Consider the following 19,880-nt stretch of genomic DNA (forward strand, 5'->3'; position numbering starts at 1 on the left):
AGTGCAGTTTGCACAAATATTTAACAGTTAGAGGCCTGGGTGCACAGAGTTCATCTTTCATGTGAAAATTGTGCAGGCTATTTACCCAGATGTGGAACAGTTAGAATTATTTGTGTACACTTCCACGTTTGAAACCATAGCTGCTTCCTGATAGCATTTTAGTCTGCCTCTATGAAGCTTAACTCCTGTTCTGAAATGCTGCCTGCCACCCTTCTGCAGCAACTTCTGGTGGTCTGTACCTAAAATTTAGGAAGATCTTTTGGGAAGTCTCTGCCAGGAACTTTTCAGAGGAAGAGGTGAATGCTTGTGAAGCAGTTTGTTACTGTAGCACTCTTGGGGGGGAAGTGATGAACACAGGTACAAGCTTGTTCATGAGTACAAAGAAGCTAGTAAATGCTTTCTGTGAGTGACACTAATGTTAGATTGAGTCAATGACCTCAAAAGCTCTGGCACGTGAACTTGTCAAAAGTGGTGTGCCAAAATCCCAGTTTATACAAAATAGATGGTCTTACCTTATCAAATGCAGTACTTCTGGAGTATGTAGGAAAAGCGCAACACAATCTTTTATATGCCTTGGACTGTGAAGGAGGATATTACTGTTAACAATAAATAGATGGATTTTGTAGCATTTCAAGTCTTCAGCTTGCTGCACGAATTTGCCCTACCATTAAAGCGTCCAAGTGGAGTTCTCTGAAGTTACTTATCTCGCTGTCAGCGGGTCTTTGCTGGACAGACGGAGGTCTTGCTGGAGGACTGTCCAACGTGCAGTTCAAGAGCCCTGGCCAAGAATACCCGCCCACCCGCCCCCCCCAAACTACTTAAAACAGAAAATGCCTGAAAATTTTCCGATTTTGTGGAGCTGGGAGGAAAGGGACACAGGAGCAATTTCAGTGTCCTGAGGTAGTTTTGAGATTAAAAAACTTGTTCCTAAACCAAGAAACCAAGGACCAGGTCAGCCCCAGTATTGAATGGTCTCCTGTTTTTTTGCAGGGTATGGTATCACCTCAGGCTCCGTTTATAGACTGCCACGCAGCATCTATTTCAGGTTTTAACATAACGATGTTTATGAAGTAGCTAACTTAACACTAGCTCCTTTGTGCACTTGCAGTTTGAAGTATGCTGTCCTAGAGGAAACTGAAGTTCTGAAACACTGCATACTTATCTGGATGGTTCATTTCCCTGGACCAGTCACCCACTACAGCTAAAGGTTACAGGTTTGCATTCCACAGATTCCAGCACACCAAAGTGAATACTGCACATTGACGTAATTTTGAGCACAGAAATCTTGTGTTTGCCTTCTCTTTTTTATAAATACCGTCAGGCTTGGCAGTGGTGGGCTGAGTTCAAACTAGGTTTACTGACCTGACTTAAAATACAGTTTTAAATAAAGTTTAGAAATTGGTGTTGATTTGTTTGAAAAGAGAACAGTTTGGCAGCTCCAGCCAGCACTTCTGTCAAGTGAAGCAAGACAAGATTTGTAGTGGGAGACAGTACCTTTTATTAGGCCAGCTGGTGTTGGGGGAAACAGATGCGTGTTTAGATACACAAGTGTTTCAATTCTGAAATAGAAATAGCAAACTTCAAGTTAAGTACACATGATGAGCAGTTGTTCTAATTCAATTATAAACTTAATTATGCTAACCAGTTAGACAGTTTGAGGGAGCAACGGATGCTGGTACCGATGTAGCACAGCGAGATGTTGACAGAGATGAGGTGGGGTTTTTTTCTTCTCTGTCTCAGAGCAGCCAATTATCTGTTGAAGGAATAGTTAGAGATGAGGTGTGTTGTCGAAGTTATGTTATCAGACTGATATTTCTGCTAAGGGTATAGCTGTACATCATTCCTGATTGAGCTGTTTGAGGACTTTCCAGGTCCCAGGCTTATCCCTACAGGAGATTTTTCTGTGCCTAGCACTGTTTATGGGGTGGTACTGTAACCATTGCCCAAGAAGTAGTCTGGGTTAAAAATAAATTTCAAAAAAAGATAACAAGTGATCTGATTTACACTATGGTCTCACAGTTGTATGAGTGTACCTGAGGGACCGGTGAGCACGAGGGTGGGAATTTCCTAAGCTTTACTGGGCGCTAAAGCCAATGTGGCATTTATGTATCTGAAGTCTGTTGGTTTTAGTATTCAGAAAAGTTTGTGTTTCATGGTATTTTGTAAGTGGCTGTGAATGAGGACACAGAGGTTAAAGGTGGGTTGGCAATTTTGTGGTACTAAAGATTATTCACTTCTGTTGTAAAATGATGTAGCGAAGTGAGAAACTGAATGTGAACAGCTTTATGAGTTCACTTCACTGACTCTTCCAAAGAAAAAACCCAAGGTTATTATAGGTACCGTGTTTCAAAACCAGTTATTTGAGCCATAAGGTTAAGCAGGAGGTGAATAAGAAGCTAACTTTTGGGTACATGGAAGTAGGCAGGTCACATAAGCAATATTTTTCAATTCTGTTATGGTTTCTTTTCCATTTACACAACATAGTGTACACTTTCACCTTTACTGTTTCTAAACGCAGAAACTTGACGTGTGTTTAATCATTGTCCCAAAATAGTGTATGTGAATTGGTAACTGTTACTAAAACTTGTTTTTCAGTAGCCTTGAAATAGTAAGAATGAGCTAAATTACTTTGAACTACTTAAAGATCAGGTCTACATTACTGGTTGTAGGATTAAAAAAAACCCCAAACTAATTTTCAAATGAGTTAAGGAGAGGCTGAGAGAGTTGGGGGTGTTCAGCCTGGAGAAGAGAAGGCTCCGGGGCGATCTTATTGCAGCCTTCCAGCACCTAAAGGGGGCCTACAGGAGAGCTGGGGAAGGACTTTTTCTAGGGCATGTAGTGATAGGACGAGGGGGAATGGCTTTAAACTAGAAGAGAGTAGGTTTAGATTAAATATTAGGAAGAAATTTTTCACTTTGAGGGTGGTAAGGCACTGGAACAGGTTGCCCAGAGAAGTTGTTGAGGCCCCATCCCTGGAGGTGTTCAAGGCCAGGTTGGACGGGGCTTGGAGCAACCTGGGCTGGTGGGGGGTGTCCCTGCTCATGGCAGGGGGGTGGAACTGGATGATCTTCAAGGTCCCTTCCAACCTAAACCGTTCTATGAATGCACACTGGAAAAACTATTCTCTCAAACTGTAAGTGTCTGTGGCAAAGTTAAATACAGCCCATTAAATGCAGGCTGAAATGTCCCACTGGGAATATTTTTAAAATTTTCGAAAGTATCTTTAAATTTTACTGTGTTTCTCTTGAACTTTAAATTACTCTAATGTCTTGTGGGCCAGGGCATAAGTGTGGGGGGGGGGATTGTGGGGAGGAGGAGCCATGCTGGTGGCAGCTGGGAAGGAAGAGCAAGCCACCATTTCTTTGATACAACTCCAATCCCTGCTTAGAGAATTGTTGATGATTTGTGCCTCGAAGATGAACCACTTCTCCAGCTCCAACCCACTTATCACTTAGTTTATGCATGCACCTTGGTCTCCCCATCCCAAACACTCCCAAGATACCGTGTATATTTAGCTCTAGTTTATGGATCTTTATGGTTCTTAAATCACTTCTGAATGTGGCACCCCATACCTTACAGTCTAACAACTGCTTCATGGACTGTCTAATAATCCTTAATAAGACGTGACAAAATGTCATTTCGAAATGATGACAATCCAAAGATGTTAGACTTGAGGTGAAGTTGTAACGTTGCAGCCCTTTACTCTCTCTCGTCACTGTGACTTAGTGCAGCTGTAAAAGTGCCCTGTGCCACTGAAAGATTAACGGAGAGAATTGAACCATTTTATAAGCTGGCTGAGCTTTAGCAGGCTCATCTTTTCATGCGGAAAATATTTTCGTATTGTTTAAATTACCTTCTAAAAATATTTGATGTTTTTACTACCTCATTACCTGTAAAGAACTGGTATCCTTCCCCCCTCCTCAGCTCACCCCTTTTGATTTTTCTGAAAATAGCATGCGTATGCATACGTCCTTTGTCCACAGCGAAGTCTGTGTAGGAGCCACTTGTTTGAATGGTGGTGTCAGCGCAATGAGGGGGAAGGTCATTTTACAGAAGTGACTTAACGGAGCAATATCCCACATTCATGGCAGGCACTCTGCTCCTGTAATAAATTTAAATCAGTTTATTGCACATCACTGACTTCCGCTATTTTATTTTAAATTCTGTAACCAGATCAAGGTCAAGGAAGCAAAAGATGAAAGGAGAAGGGGAAAGGAAACCAGAAGAGGGGAGAGGCAGGCAGGAAGGGGGAAGCAGGACAAGGAATGGTTCAGAGAAGGGTTTGAAGGAGGTGAGCAGAATAGAGCTCTCGCGCTTAGTGACTGGAGAGCTGAGCATTACTTATTCGGATGAACAGAGAAAGAAAATGGGTTAGTCTTCTGGGTATATAAGAATTGGGAGTATTGCTTGCTTAGATTTTTCTCCTTGTTTATGATTATGTATTGGTACTTTTTCTAAATACCAGATATACCATTGATAGTCCTTGCAAATGCATTATTCTTTTTGTAGCCAGTTACTGAACAGAAGTACTTTTGGGCTTCTGATGTGCCAAGGAATTGCTGCAGCGACTGGGAATTCAGAAGGAAGGGTATCCCAAGGCCATTTTAGAATGCGCTGTTGCAAGATTTTACTGTAGTGTTTTGGTCTGAGATCAATTAAATATGCTTTTCATTTGATTCATGCTGGAGAACAAACAGTCTGGATCTTCAGATGCCTCTTGAGGTCGATATGTTTTCTTTCACTGAAGGGAGTGTTTTGCTTGTGCTTAACTTCTTCCTCTGCAATAGTGTGAAATTTCATTTTAAACCCAAATGGCCCTTATAGTTTCGTGCAGACTTTATATATATTGTTAAGTATTAGTTAATTCATTCTCTCAAATAGATATTTTTCCTCTGTCTGAAAGGGTTTGCAGTATCAAAAGTGAAATCATAGGAACAAGAAGAAGCCAAGTGTACATGTCTGTAGAACAAGGTAGGCTCTGACAGCTGCCATTTAAATATGTGCTAAGACTGGTGAGATTTGTGATAAGTTGTTCCAAACTTGCAGTGCTCTTTGTATCTGTGAAGCTCCACATGGGCAATTTGCAAGCGTGGTATGATTTTTGCGTACGTGTAAGGGAAGGGGAAAGGATGATGTGAAGGAGCTGGCTGACTCCAGGAAATAATCAAATCCAATTATGTTGTTGATGTTTAACCACCAGCTTTACCAAGATGATATTTCTATATCATGTTAATTGTCTGAGTCATGTGGAACACAGAAGACTTTTCATGGAAGCTCGGGGAAGGCTTAAGAAGGTGAAACATGGTGGCTTATGTTTCCTTGACAGTGAAATAATTCAGAAATAACTGGAGCAAACTCAGGAACTGCTTCTCCTTGTTCGGAGAGGCTCCGCTCTCTGCAAGTAGAGACAGCCTTGGTGGCCACAGAAGTTCCGCTGCAGGGGCAGAGGGTGTCTAGGCATGCTGCACCTAGCTTGGCACAGGGTTATTCCCCTGTGTATTGCAGAGGGAGTGAATCGTGGATCAGCTTCATCCTCCTCAAATCAGAGGCATTTAGTTTTCAGACACTGCTGTGGCCTTAAAGCTTGTAAATGGTGTGGGCCATACAGACCCTTCTGCTCCTTCGGGGCCTTTCACAAAACCTGTGCATTTGTTCCCACGCGTAGGAGAGAACTGGTCTCCAAGAAGGCAGTTTTGTATTTTTCAGAAGAAAGAAGTTGCCCTCCTTGTATTATTTATCACATACATAAAATCAATTTGTGTGTATTTGATTTAAACCTAAACTTTCCTTTGAGGTTTGTAATCCCTTGTGTTTTTGAAGGAATTTTCAATAACTTCTCATCCTAGTCCAAAACTATTTATTAAAAGCAGCTTTAGGCAATCAGTACCTGCACTACAGCAGGAAAGCAGAGCTATTGGCAACTGTTGTTTTATGTTTACTAGCTTGAACTCTCTCCTCTGAAAGTTCGTGCTGTAGTTTCTCTAAAGCTTTTCTGGTATTAAATACCTTCTCTGGGAGATTTGCTTGCTCCTGCACACTTGTAAGTGAACCCAAGCTAATGTCTTTTCCACTTAAAAGAAACATTCAACAAAGTCTGTCAGATTTAAGAACTGTGAGCAATAGTTTCCTGAGCCCAGAAAGTTAAAATACAGGTTTCTTGCACAGATGATAGTTTCAAAACCACTTTCTTTTTGGTATTACAGACATTTGTTTTTCTCTAAATGGTGTTAGGGATTTGTTTTGAGTGGGCAGTAGCAGAAACGTGGAAGATGATATTAGTGATAGATTGCAAATAATTTCATCTGTGGTTTTGAAAATTATGAGTAATTGCATTTCTGTAAAGTTAGTCCATTGCACAGTCTGGATCCTAGAAAAAACTGACCCTAGAGGATTCGTGTGAATTTTCTTCATACAGAGTTTTATAATCATGAAGCCACTTCACTTTTGCTTTCAGAGATGAAAATGACAATTTTCCTCTTCATTTTAGGATACCTGTGATCTCTCGTATGTGGAAACAACGCTAGCAGAAAGGTGAAAAAATGGGTGTTAAAACATTCACTCATAATTCCCCTGCTCACAGTCAGGAGATGCTGGGAAAGCTGAACATGCTCCGCAACGATGGACATTTTTGTGATATCACCATCCGTGTCCAGGACAAAATCTTCAGGGCACACAAGGTGGTTTTGGCAGCCTGCAGCGACTTCTTCCGTTCCAAACTCGTCGGCCAAGCAGAAGACGAGAGCAAGAGCGTGTTAGACCTGCACCATGTGACAGTGACTGGTTTTATACCTCTTCTGGAGTATGCTTACACAGCAACACTATCTATTAATACAGAAAACATTATTGATGTGTTGGCTGCAGCCAGCTACATGCAGATGTTCAGCGTTGCTAGCACGTGCTCAGAATTCATGAAGTCCAGCATTTTGTGGAATACTCCCAACAGCCAGCAAGAGAAGGTGCTGGATGCAGGACAGGAGAACAGCGCAAACTGCAATTTTACTTCTCGGGACGGCAGCCTTTCTCCAGTTTCTTCTGAGTGCAGTGTAGTGGAAAGAACCATTCCTGTTTGCCGAGAGTCGCGAAGAAAGCGCAAAAGCTACATAGTTATGTCTCCCGAGAGCCCCCTTAAGTGTAACACACAAACAAGTTCCCCCCAAGTGCTGAATCCTTCAACTTCTTACCCGGAGTCCAGAAATCAGCCCGTGGACTCGTCCTTAGCTTTTCCCTGGACTTTTCCTTTTGGAATTGATCGAAGACTTCAATCTGAGAAGGTGAAGCAGGCGGAGAACTCCAGGACTTTGGAAATGCCTGGGCCCTCCGAGTCCAACAGAAGAATTGCAGATTATGTGACTTGTGAGAGCACAAAAGCCAGTTCTCCCCTTGTGATTGAAGAAGACGTGCGTGTCAAAGTGGAAAGGTTAAGCGATGAGGAGGTTCACGAGGAAGTATCGCAGCCTGTTAGCGCATCCCAGAGCTCTCTGAGTGATCAACAGACAGTCCCGGGAAGCGAGCAAGTGCAGGAAGATCTCCTTATCAGCCCACAGTCTTCCTCTATAGGTATGACCATTTCTGGGTTAAATATATGTACAAATAGGCACCTGCGCACTTGTGATTTTGTTGGAGGAAATATGCTTCATGTTTTTTCATGCTTTACTTTTGTGAAACTGCCTTTTTTTTCCCCGTGTTATGAAATGTTACATATAAACCCTGATGGGGAACTTGGAGTTCCTTAAATAACTTTGCAGAAGTCAGCTAAGAAAGGTAAGCCGGTTGGTAGACCTCCTTATTCAGGAGAGATTGATAATCCCTTTTTACTTCTAGTTGCTTGGCTGGGGAAAATAATTCTGTTTTCAGTAGTGTCAAAAAGCATGATCTCAGCTGAGCTGCAACACCAAATCTGAAAGACTTGTGGCTGTAGCCACAGAGGGATAGAATGGTACTTTGCATCAGACATAAAATCTTGTATAATCATGACAGAGAGCCTTTGTAAGATTTGCAAAATAAGTGGTGGAACACTGTCATCTTAATGCCTCAGATGAAAACAAAACCACAGTCATAATATTGAGAATCTTTCCATTTCTCTGGGATTTGGTTCTCAAGTTCCTTCTTCAAATCCTGCCAGTTGCTGAGAGAAACCTTTTTTCCATGAAAGACAATTGGAAGCCAGTTTTGGGTTCTAGCGGGCTGTTGGTTATTAATAGCTAATACTTAAAGGTTACTGTAGCAATCCTTTTTTTCCTCTTTGCACAGAATGCATTGAGTGGCTTTTAGTAAGCCAGAAGAAAAGGGGTTTGCAATATTTCTAGTTTAATTACCAAATTTTTGCCTAAGTCAGCTATTTTGCCTTCAGTTAAGTGGCTTCACCTATGCTCGGTAGAGTTTGTTTACTGCCAGATTTTTAATAAAGCCTGTTTTGTTTGAAGACTGTAAGAATGGTGAAGGTACTGGTCTGCTTCATTCAAATAATGTATACATGAAAGACTGCTTCAGTTAATTAAATAAATAAATGACAACAAAGTAAATAAATGTAGCTAAGTAGCCTGCATTATTTGTTTTGTTTGGTCAGCGTAACACTGTACCTTCTCTGCAGAAAGTGAGTATTAGATCAGTCTGACCATTCCAGGATTGTAATATATGATCGGTGTTGTTAAACTGTTTAGGTAATACTCACTGAAAAGAAATGAAAATATTTTCCATTTATCCCATCCTTCAAGACTTTATGTTGTTGGTTTTTTTGTTCATCGGTTTGTATAGCTCACGTGTTGTTATTTTAGATTGGTAATGCTTTTTCCAAATGAAAATGTTTTATTTACTGGATACAAGGCTGTTTACCTTTTCTGAGAAGGAGACTTAGTATCGCTTTAGATACAAATCTTTAAATGTAGTTTGCCAAAATAGTGCATAGATTAAAAACGAAAAGAAACAAATTGTTTGCTGAGTAGTCTCCAGGAAAAGTGGTTCTTGTTCAAGAACAGGTTTAGTTTGACTCAGTTTTTAACTCATTATAGTAGGAACTTCGGAAGTGCCTTGCCAGGGCCATGTGACAAGAGATGCAAATTATTTCATCAGTGTAATTGTACCATCACAGACAAAACAGAACCAGTAGACATAATGATATGGGAAGGTTACAAATAGCATGTCAAGTGAAAGGAGGGAGTTTTACCAACTATAAATATCATACCCAAGTAGCTTAAAAGAACAAACTGGGTGTAAATTCTAGATTGCAAACAAGTAGCATACGATCTGTGGAATTTTTTTGGAGGACATCTCTTGCAGTTAGAAATATCAGAAAAATTGCATACTCAGAAGTGGCTTGAATGAATTGGGACGTGAGAATGTGAGACTAGGACTGAATTGCAGAGAGAGAGGTGCCACTGAATGCTATAAAATCTCCTTTTCTAAGAGAGTCTTAGTGTTAAACAAAAAAACACTTCAAAACATACTCCAATAGCCAGACGCCTTACTGAATTCTGTTCTTGCTCTAGCCAGTTTCCTCATCTGTGAAATGATTTCTGTTGACAAGCAACTTTGCACATCTGTCTTCAAAAGGTATCTGTTTTTCAAACCTCGTGATGTTTTTGGGAAAGTTGTCCATTTTCATTTTCCTATTCTAGGTTTTCTACCACTGAGGTCATGTACCTGACCATTTCTACGCATGGGGCAGACGATCTTGGGCTTTAGCGATTATCATGTTTAAACTTAAATGTCTATTATTGAGGCTGTTAGTACAGCATGTTCTTCCTTAAAACAGCTACAGAGAGAGGAAAAATGTGCTGGGCCAAAGTCTTCAGAGTACAAATCTGTTCTTTGTCTTTGAATATGTTTGAATTAATGTTCAGTGTATTTGCATAACATTGTTAACTATCCTCAGAATAGTTTTTATTCACATTGTGCTATAAAGAGAAGCAGTGCTCTTGGTTTCTAGCACAGTTCACATATACCTAATATATGATAAGGCATGCTTTGTAGCTAGAAAGCACTTTTTACCTCCCAAAGATGTCTTTCCTTATGCAGTAATACAAGAACAGTAAATGGAGGCAGCAAGATATGTTAAAGTACAGCTTTCTCCTCCCTGAACATATTTTCCTCATATAATTGCATATATTTATCTCAGTGTTTTATAGTGCATTTATAAAAGCATCCCTGCCTCTCTTCCTGATATTGCAAAAAGCTGTTATTCACTCTTTGGGCAATTTCAAGAATTGTTCATTTGCAATTTATTATATTTGGAAGCACTTTATAATACGGAAGGAGACGTGAAGCAGGGCCTTGATAAATAAGTCATTATGGTTACAACAATAGCTATGTCTGAGAAGATATTTTCATAACTCATTAACACTGTTTCCATTTGAGAGGTGAAGGCATAAAATTAAACCTAAGAGCAATTTGGCTTATTTTTCAGTAGACTTTTGGTTAAATATTCCATGAGAAAGAAGGATAAATCAAAACGGCATTAACTTTTGTAACTTTATAGATTGCATAGTTGCTGATTTTGCCAAACATAGTTTGTCAGCCCATAACAAAATTAAAAATTTTGATTCTACTAGTGTTATTTTTAAACTGCTAGAGATGCAAATTTCTTCCCATCACTGGCCCCATAACATGGGGTCACATTAAGACAGTAAACTTTCACTTTGGTAAGGTTTTGTAGAACACACTGTCCTTTATAGGGACAACTTTTTTTGGAGTCAGTACTCTCATTCTTTTTGACAAAAGAAGCACATTTTCTACTTCTCTTTCCATGTCTTTGTTTCTTCTATTTGTTTTTCCATTTTGTCTGGCGCTTGTCGTCGTAGACCTAATGATACTGGATTTTCCTAGTGTGCTTTAGAGAAGTGTTCCCAAATTCAGGTTGCTCATGTACCACTCTCTTAGAAAGCAGAATTATTTATGCCATAGCAGCAAGAGCACTGTCCTAAGCTTCGCTTATTCTCAGGCTGTAGGTGTAGAGAGAGAAATCTCCTTCCCCAATCTGTTGTCATCTCACATGGATTCAGTGGTAGAGACCCAAAGGCTGCTTGGCTGTTCAGAAAAGTTAGAGCGGTGCTTAGTATTCAGTCTCAACAGAGGGAAAAGGAGGCAAGACGGAATTACCACTTCAAGTGACTTTCATGCTACTAATCATATATATGTCATGATTTGGGAACCCTTGTTTGGGAGAGGAATGACAGCAATTCTGATCCTTTGGAAGTTTGGGAGAGTTCAGTCATTCATTTTTATCATCTCCCATTGCATCCATAGACATCATCAGAGGAACAGGAGGTAATGTGAGGTGATCCACTCAGCTCTCTACACTCAGCTTAAAGAGGGAGCAAAACATGGTTTATCTAAATGGTCACACATTACCAAATCAGAGGATTTTATTATCAAGGGGTATGGTTGACAGGGGGCGGGTACCAGTTCTTAGAATTGTTTTAGTACTGTACTGCCAACTTCCCTTCCTGTTGTGGTGACATCAGGCCAAAATAACCTCGTTTAATACGCCTAAACAAGGATTGAATGCCAAACTCTAGGTGGTGATGAGGGGGGCCCATCTGAGCCACATCAGGTGAATGAAGTCATAGTTTTGCTTTAGTGCTGTGTTTACCTTAGATTCTGCTTCCAAAACCCACGTGAGCTACATTTGCTTGATTGTTGGTGCACTGAGCAAACCTCTGGAATGGTTTTGTGTATATGTTTCTCTTACAAACAGAAGTTTGGTCTCTGTTGTGTTGCATTTCTAATTTCTCAGAGGGCTCTTCCTGTCTCAGCATCTTATCAATAAATGAAGGCATTATCAACAAATATATGTATATGGAAGATTTGGAAAACAAAAGCAACGTGGCGTAGCAAGGTTGATCTCTTTAGTGCTCAAGAAGTCCTGAAAATTGATGAAATAGTCCCTTTAGGTGAAGATAACATTGCTGCTTTACAGTGTTAGTACTGGATGTGTTTTGAAAACTCTGGCTGTATTTAACATAGATTCTTTCCATTTTCTAGGTGTGCCAAATATTTGCCCTTTATTGAGTTGTCCATTTACTAAATAATCTGTGCAGAGTAGAAGTTGATTTGGAACACATTGCTTCTGGGTTTTCTAAATGATTTTCCGAAGACAATTTTAGTATCTTATCACCCAGGCAGCAGTGTCTCTCAGAGATTTGGGAAAGCAAGCTTTATGTGTATTTACCTGCCACCCCAACCCTTTTTGAACACTTACTTGCATTAAATTGCCCTTTTTTCTTTGCCTAGGCTCAATAGATGAGGGGGTTACGGAGGGATTACCCACACTCCAAAGTACCTCTGGCACTAACGCTCATGCAGATGATGATGATCGGTATGTACCAATGTAGTGTGCAAAGTGTTCTGCAGCAAGTGCTGTGCTGTAATTAACCTACCCAGCCTTAATCCCGGAATGTTTCGTTGTTCGTACATCCACTTCTCTGTGTTGATCAAAGTACAATCAGTGCCTGAAGGATCAGATGTTTTAGAAGAACGTAGGTGATGAAAATCAGACTTTGCTTACTTGTTGCTTTTCGTTTCCTGTCTATTTCCAGGCAGTACTGGTGAAGAAAGATATTCATGTTTTTGCTGTTTCTTCATCACTGCTCTTTATTAATAAGCAACAAAAAAAAACCCTTTACTGTGAAACAGGTGTGGTAGTTGCATGCGTGATAAAGCCGACATAAAGCCACAAAAGCAACAAAATGAAAACAAGTACCTAGTCTTGGCTTCACCAGACATCGCTATTGCCATAAACCACAGGGCAGGCAGAGCAGCCTTAAATCTTGTCTCCCAAACTTTCTGCGTGTAGCTTCTCACCAAGATGCTGTGTGCCACTTACTGTAAATATTTAGTGGTCTTTTGCTGTGCTGGGGTGAGTGATTTGTTAAGGGAGTCCCTTATAAGGGAAGGCTGGCAGCGAAGGCAGAACTAAAATGGGTCTGTTTGGTTGAATATATATCGGAGTTCTGTTAGAGCGAAATGATGCACCTGCAAGTGGCATACAAGGGCACACACAACTGGTTTGACTTATATTTCGTTGCTTTTGTGGTGTGTATCAAGTATGGCGTATAGCCAGCTATTCCCTTTCTAAGCAAAATTTTTGAAGTATCGACAAGCTGGCTTTTGCATAGTGTTTTGTTAGACAAGTGAATCTGAGGAAGAAGTGTGAGCCTTTGGGAGTTGTTCCAGAAACTGTGTCAAGTGAAACTCCCTACAGAGATAACTATCAAGAGCTGCATTTTCGTAGTTCATAAAATCTTTCCTGCCATTTCCATCTAAAACCTGTCCCATTGTCGGATTAAATCTGAAGGGAAAATAACTGCCTAGATAACGATTTTTTGTATGACGTAGAAGATTTTATCTATCTGCTAACAAACCTCAGTATAAAAATAATACCCACCAGTTAGGGTTCAACTTGATAGTAGGAGCACATGTTGCATTGGATCTAATCCAGGTTTTTAAAGCTAGAATTCTAAAGTCAAGTGGCATACATATTTTCAGCAGTGGATTATTTCAGAATTTTCCTTTAAAATTGCAGAGCTTCAGCACAAACTGCATAGAAAATTCAAAATATGTAAAATCTTTTTAACACACTGAAAATTCGCACTGAAAGATCTCTTCCATGCAGAGAAGAAAAGAATATTTGCCTTAGTTTACACCCAAGTTTGAAAATAGTCTCAGAGTAACAGAAGGATCAGCAAAATGAACTAGAATTTGCACATTCTTTATATAAACAATAAGGGAATTAATAGTTATGGGAATTTATGAAAACTTCAGACTCCAGAACTAAAATTTTATACCAAGTGATTTATTTTATACACTCAAGTGAAAGTGCCAAGACTGTACTTTTTCGGTGACTCAGGTAAATGTGTAAAATGGTGCTTTCAAGTCTTAAGGAGTTTTCTTTCACATGTGTGTGTGCGTGCATACGCCTGTCGGGTTGGGACCGTGCGTTCTGATATGCTGTGACAGCCCATGAAGCGCTGGACTTTTGAAGTCCCGTTTCAAGCATAGGATGGGCATATCAGCAAATAAATAAAAATTCACTGTGCAGCGATTTGGGCACACAGTTTTGGGTGCATAAAGTGAGATAATACAGATTTCTGCATAAAATTAAGCATTCAGCTGTAGCTAAATCAAATGAAATCATGATTAATAAATCGTATGGATGGAGAAAGTTTCCCTCACTTTTTTTTTGTATTTTCTTTAATGCACCTTTAGTTTAAGTCCAGGTTGTACATTGCTTTATTAGTAGAGATTTTCAAAATATCAGTCAGTTGTGAGTGGACAATGCAAATTTATATTGAAAAATATGTATTTGAGTATGTATTTATTGTATTTCTATTCATAAACCAGAGCAAAATATTGTTCCATCTAAAGGTCTTTCTATATGACATCCTTATCATTGTGGAAAGAATCATAAATATTTCATAATTTAGGATATCTTATCTCTTGAGTTTCTGTGTTAAATAATTAACATAACTAATTGATCCTCCTCCATAATCTGTTTCATAAACAGCAGGTCACATGTAATTGTCGTCAGCTTGATAGGCACACAGGAATCTCTTAAGTATTAAAAGTACTGTTTCACAGGGAAGTCTGATATGTTCTTTCTCTGATATTTCACATTTGGGTTGCTATGCACTTTTCTAGCAGAGATTCATAATCCAGCCGTGGCTGGTTTAACAGTTAGTCTCTGGATCAGTTTGTGGCTGCATTTAAAAATGAGTAGTTGCAAAGGCTTAATTACAAAAGATCTCTCTGACCCAACATAATGAGAACCTCCACTTTTCTAAAGTAATTGTTGTTTACAAATAGAGACCATTTCTAGGCTCACTGAGCATTCTGGCATTCACATTTGTCAGTTTAGTTCTACATAGTTAAATATGTTTAAAATCTCTTGGTGAAAAGAAGAAAAAAATGCGAGTAGAATACTTTAGCCTTCCAGTGAAAACATTTTAAACCTCTCTCTCTATCTAGCTGTTACAGAAATTTGCTGAGATGTTAGACAAATCTCAACTGTTAAATGCCACATATATCACAAATTGCAAGTTATGAAGAATTGAGTATATATGGGGAAAAAGAAGCAGGGGAGACTAAATATAATTGTGTTTCAAATGTAATTTCTTCATTGCGCTAAGGTCCGCAGTTATGTCACCAATAGGTATTTCAGCCTGCTTGCAGTGTAAGGATGGAAAAAGACAGGCCACTCACTGGTAGCTGGAGAGCCTCGTGATTCCCATTTTATCTGCTTTAACCAGCCTTTCTCATCATGAAGCTTTTATGTAGGAAAAAAACAAACTTTATTTTAAATTTCTTCTAGGGAGATTGTCCCCGTTTCAATTGCAGAGAAGCTGGCACCAGTACAGATTTTGAGGATGGGCTAGCCTGAGAAAGCTGGAAACAAAAGGAGAGCCGTGGCTCCTAATTTCTGCCCTAGTTTGAGTGTCTCCCTAGAAAGCTCTAGGAGCACTATGCACTTTTGCCTCTTCACAATCCCCTAACGCAGAAATGAGGGAGGAAGGACCTGAGACACGTGTTACCAGAAGATGAAGTTCTCTATAAAGCAAGTTAAATGTTGTTGCAAAAAACAAACGTAATTCTTATTTGAGCGCACTAGGTGTGTCTATCTATATGTACGTCTCAGAGCGGGAGTTCTTGCTGCCCAGCCAGTCATCCTTGTATCATGCCTGCATTGCAGCTGCCGCTTCTGTTACACATAGCTGTGAAAATTTTAATTGTGAGTTCTCCAGTCAGCTGAGTGCAAGGAAACCTTTTCTGAAGGGATTTGCCCCTTAGCCAGACTGTGTGACATTTGTCAAATACCAGGTGAGGGGCAAGTTCTCCACCCTGGGGCCAAATCGGTTTGACTGTTTGATTATTAGACTATTATGGCAGCTGGACTTCTATGCTTTATGCTTTTTTGCGCTTTTTTTAAATGTTGTTTTTTGGTTGGTTTTTTTTGGCTAACAGACCCATCTGTTAGTCTGTGTTGATGGAGTTTTCATTGGTAAAGTAGAAAGTGTATGGTCATACCAACTCCAGAGCCAAAACTAGTGTTACTAGAGTAAAATCTGTTCTTTACCTAGTGATCAGCTCACAAAGAAACAGGAGTGACAGACTCTGTCAGAAATACAGTTAGACAAATCGGAACCTATGTTTAAAAATACCCTCATTTATTTCAAGTGCATTTGGCGAGCCATCAGTTGGCCTTTTCAGACCCATAAGTGGCAGTGAACCACATTCTGCCAGCCCTGGGATATGAGCTGGTAACTTCCCTCTTGCTAATATTCCCTTCAGCAAAGATCAACAAGTCTGTCAGCATCTATCTTTTCCACAGCTCTCTGGGACACTACTGTGTATAAAAAGAAGTGAAGGACAATAAAGTTTTTTCCTCAGAGCAAATATTATTCCAGTTCCATGTGAGACCAGAAGTCATTATCGGTTTTACGGAGTGATTGATACTAAACTCCTGCAGGAAACTCTTCTCTTGTGTGTATCAAGAGATCCCTGGTGCTCTTTCTCTCCAGATAAATTTTACAACTGGAACTTTAGCCACAGAGACCCATCATTGTACTCAGAATTCAGACACCCAGTTCTCACAGTTGTATTGACATCCATTTCCAGAGCAGATAAAGACAATTAAGGTATTGATTTTAAAGAGATGATCCTAGTTCTTGTCCTCCTGTGCTGATCTGATCTGTGGATTTTTATATGATATGTAGGAAAGCGTATTTGTGCAAAGCGAACATTTCATTCCCCTGAGCGTTAGAAGTCCACAAAGTCAGGCTTAACCTTGAAACTAACAATCTGGGCTCAAGATGGAAGCAGACCAGCAGAAGGATTTGTTCAGTTAGGGAGGCTTTCTGACTATGTGCAACAGGAGACATCGTTGTACTTTTTTCTCAATACATTTCAGACGTTACAGTTTAGTAAAACTAAAATTGCATTGTTCCGGCCATGGAATATTCAGGGTCAGAGCAGTTCCCTGCTGCCAGTGACAGCTGATCTGCCATCAGGCTGTGAGCAAGCTGAAATGTCTATTTGAACAAAAACCGTAGACCTTAATGCTCAGGAAAGGGAAACCCCAGGTAAGTACAAACTCCTATTGTTATACCAGCAGATTTGTTTTTATTTTCCTATGCCCTTTAGCAAAGCAAGTTCCTTGCCAGAGGACTTGGATTGTAACACTGTAGTTCCCTTAAACAGTTTGCAGCTAGAGGCTATGTAGGAGCAATTAGTCAGTTTTAAATAAATTACTTTGAAAGTTAAATTGTTCCTTTATTATGGTCTGTGTGCTGTTTTTTAAATACAGCGCTTGAGCTATTCTCATAGAGCCGATTGAATCAGACAAGGAGCAAGTATTGATTAAATAAATTAATACTTTAAATGTAGAAATATACAATTGTAGATACTAATGGTTGTTCATTGAACTTGAATTGAAATGAAAATGAATCGGCTTTAATTTAATTTGTAAATATCACTGAAGCTGCAAAATACTCCTTTGCTTTACAGTTTGCTCGGTTCTCTAAGTTCTTCCTCGGGGACTGTTTGTTGATTGCAAATCATCAATATGCTTGAGAAAATGCCCATGCCTGGAAAATATAGTTCACTTTGCAACTGCTGCTCAGACCTGTTGCCCAAAGAAACTGAAGTTAGAGGTTATTCTCTGGTTTAGTTCAGAAGTGCAAAGCCAGTGAATACAAGACTTCAGATGCAGGTCAGTCACATTGCTATAGAGGCAGAGATTTCCAGCATAAATATAAATCTAACCAGAAATGTGAAAGACCAGTCTTTTTCTTCTTCTCGTACAAATGTGTTCAAGGTTCAGATTTCCACGGGCAAGACTTCTTAGTTTTTTCCTTTAGCTTGCTTGTAAATCAGTGAATTTTTTCTTCGTAGTTTGGAGAACGTTCAGTATCCCTACCAACTCTACATTGCTCCTTCTACCAGCAGCACAGAGAGACCCAGCCCAAATGGTCCAGACAGACCTTTTCAGTGTCCAACCTGCGGGGTCCGGTTCACTCGCATTCAGAACTTAAAACAACACATGCTTATCCACTCAGGTAAGAAATATTACCGTTTCCAAGAACTACTCATTTATAGACTCACAGAGGTTTGCTCACTGTGCAGCAAATATAATAATGCAGTTCTTTTTTAATCGCCTGTCAAGTGCTTGAGAATTGATTTCAGAAAGATTGGGTAGAGGTATGTCTCATTGAATGCTTGTTTTGATACTTCAGATCCGACTGATAGCTCTACTTACGGATGATTAGCGTTTGTATGGACTGAAAAAAACCTGACTGCCTGAAATTTATCAGAATAAGTCATTTTCATGATAAAAATTTGAGATGAAGCCAAGTATACTTGGCTTTTTTATTATACTAAAGAGGTGATGTAGATTGAAATTCTTCCTTTTACATGTTGTAATTGTCTGCTGTGTTTTAGAGGAGACTTGCAGCCGTAAGAAAATATTATCTGTCTTATGTCCTTGCATTGAGGAATGTTGTATGCCTTTGGATCTCAGAATTTTTGGAGGGATTACAGGACAACTGAATTGGTTTGATAAGTAATTTAGCTACTACAGATAGTACAGGTAGCAAAAGGTTTGTGTGAATGCCTCCTCTGAGCCTTGATCCCCACATTGTTCCATTCATTTTGATTCCTAACCTAAGTATGATCTAATGTCTTTGCTATTGATGTTTTTCAAGACTTGTCAGCATTATCTGGCTGTAGCCTTGACATATTTAGTGAATGAAGAGAATATTAAAGGGTTCTTGCACTTGAACGCTAAGCCTCATGGTTTAGCATCTCCTGGTTTGAGCTTGACTCTTAGCTGCATGTAGATGCTGTACCGGTTTTGGGCAGAACAACCACAATTACCAAGGTGTAATTTTTTCACTGTCGGCAATTATTTGTCAAATCCCTTCAAGCAAAGTATCCATTCTATGGTTAGGCCAGCAGTAATAATATGTGTTTAATACTTAAAAAAGCAAACTTTGTGGGCATATCAGGTGTGAAATTACCCCCAGCTGGTTGCTAAAGTCTTAACTAACAGCAGACAGACAGGCTTCAGCAAAGCATCTCTGGCCAACCTGTCAACTGGCAACCCTTGGGCAAAGTTGGGAGAGTTTTGAATAGCTGTTTTAGAGTAATTGGCATGCAAAAGAAACTCTCAAAACTTGTAAATGTTGAAAGTGTTTTCACATAAGCAAAATGGCTGAAGAGATTTTCCTCAAACTATCAGAGGAAATAGATGCCCTTGGACAGTACGAGAGCATGAAAAGTTTTAGCTCCACAAGACAATATTCTAGTATATTAACTTGTTTTCACATGCTTAACAAGGAGTTTCAGTGTAACCTTAACTACAGCTTTCTCTGTATAAAAGCCCCAATTAAAAGTTCAGCTCCCGCTTTGAACATAAGGAAAGCAGAGTGAAAGACTGGTGGAATTAACAGCCTGGACTGATGCACATTCAGCCTTTTGAAAAAACCTTTTTTATTCCTTGACAGCCCTATTATGAATAGAGCTCCATATTCCAGATTCTTAGCCTTGTGTTTGGATTTCCACACTTTCTGGAGTTCAGACTTTTTATTAAATCTTAGCTTTTTGATGATTCAGTCTTTTATGTTGTAATAGTTCTGTTTGGGTGTGATTACGTACTCTCAGCCACTGCAACATGTTGCAGAGCTTGTACATTTTAGGGTTTTATTAGTGCCTGTAATAGATGAAAAATGAACTAGTAACAGAATCCCTAAATTAATAAGAGAAAAAAATGGGAGGCATGAACCTAAACTGTCTTAGAGAGCTGTCTGTCACGCAAAGTTGCTGAAGATTCTTGTATAGAAAGGTTCCCACGCAATATAAAGGCTGCTTTTTCACTCTTTTATCACCATTCC

At 39.6% G+C, this 19,880-nt stretch overlaps 1 protein-coding gene across 1 annotated transcript in view; it reads left to right on the forward strand.

Annotated features, from left to right (window-relative positions):
• Positions 1-6,539: 6,539 nt before the first annotated feature.
• The window catches only part of ZBTB44 (zinc finger and BTB domain containing 44), a 17,071-nt gene continuing 3,730 nt past the window's right edge, over positions 6,540-19,880 (forward strand). Inside the window, exons 1-3 of the mRNA XM_009890793.1 lie at positions 6,540-7,557; positions 12,229-12,313; positions 17,884-18,047. Coding sequence (XP_009889095.1) covers positions 6,540-7,557; positions 12,229-12,313; positions 17,884-18,047 — 1,267 coding nt within the window. The remainder of the gene's footprint in view (positions 7,558-12,228; positions 12,314-17,883; positions 18,048-19,880) is intronic.

This window comes from Charadrius vociferus, unplaced genomic scaffold (genome assembly GCF_000708025.1).
Source record: "Charadrius vociferus isolate BGI_N301 unplaced genomic scaffold, ASM70802v2 scaffold858, whole genome shotgun sequence".
In the NCBI taxonomy this organism is placed as follows: Eukaryota; Metazoa; Chordata; class Aves; order Charadriiformes; family Charadriidae; genus Charadrius; species Charadrius vociferus.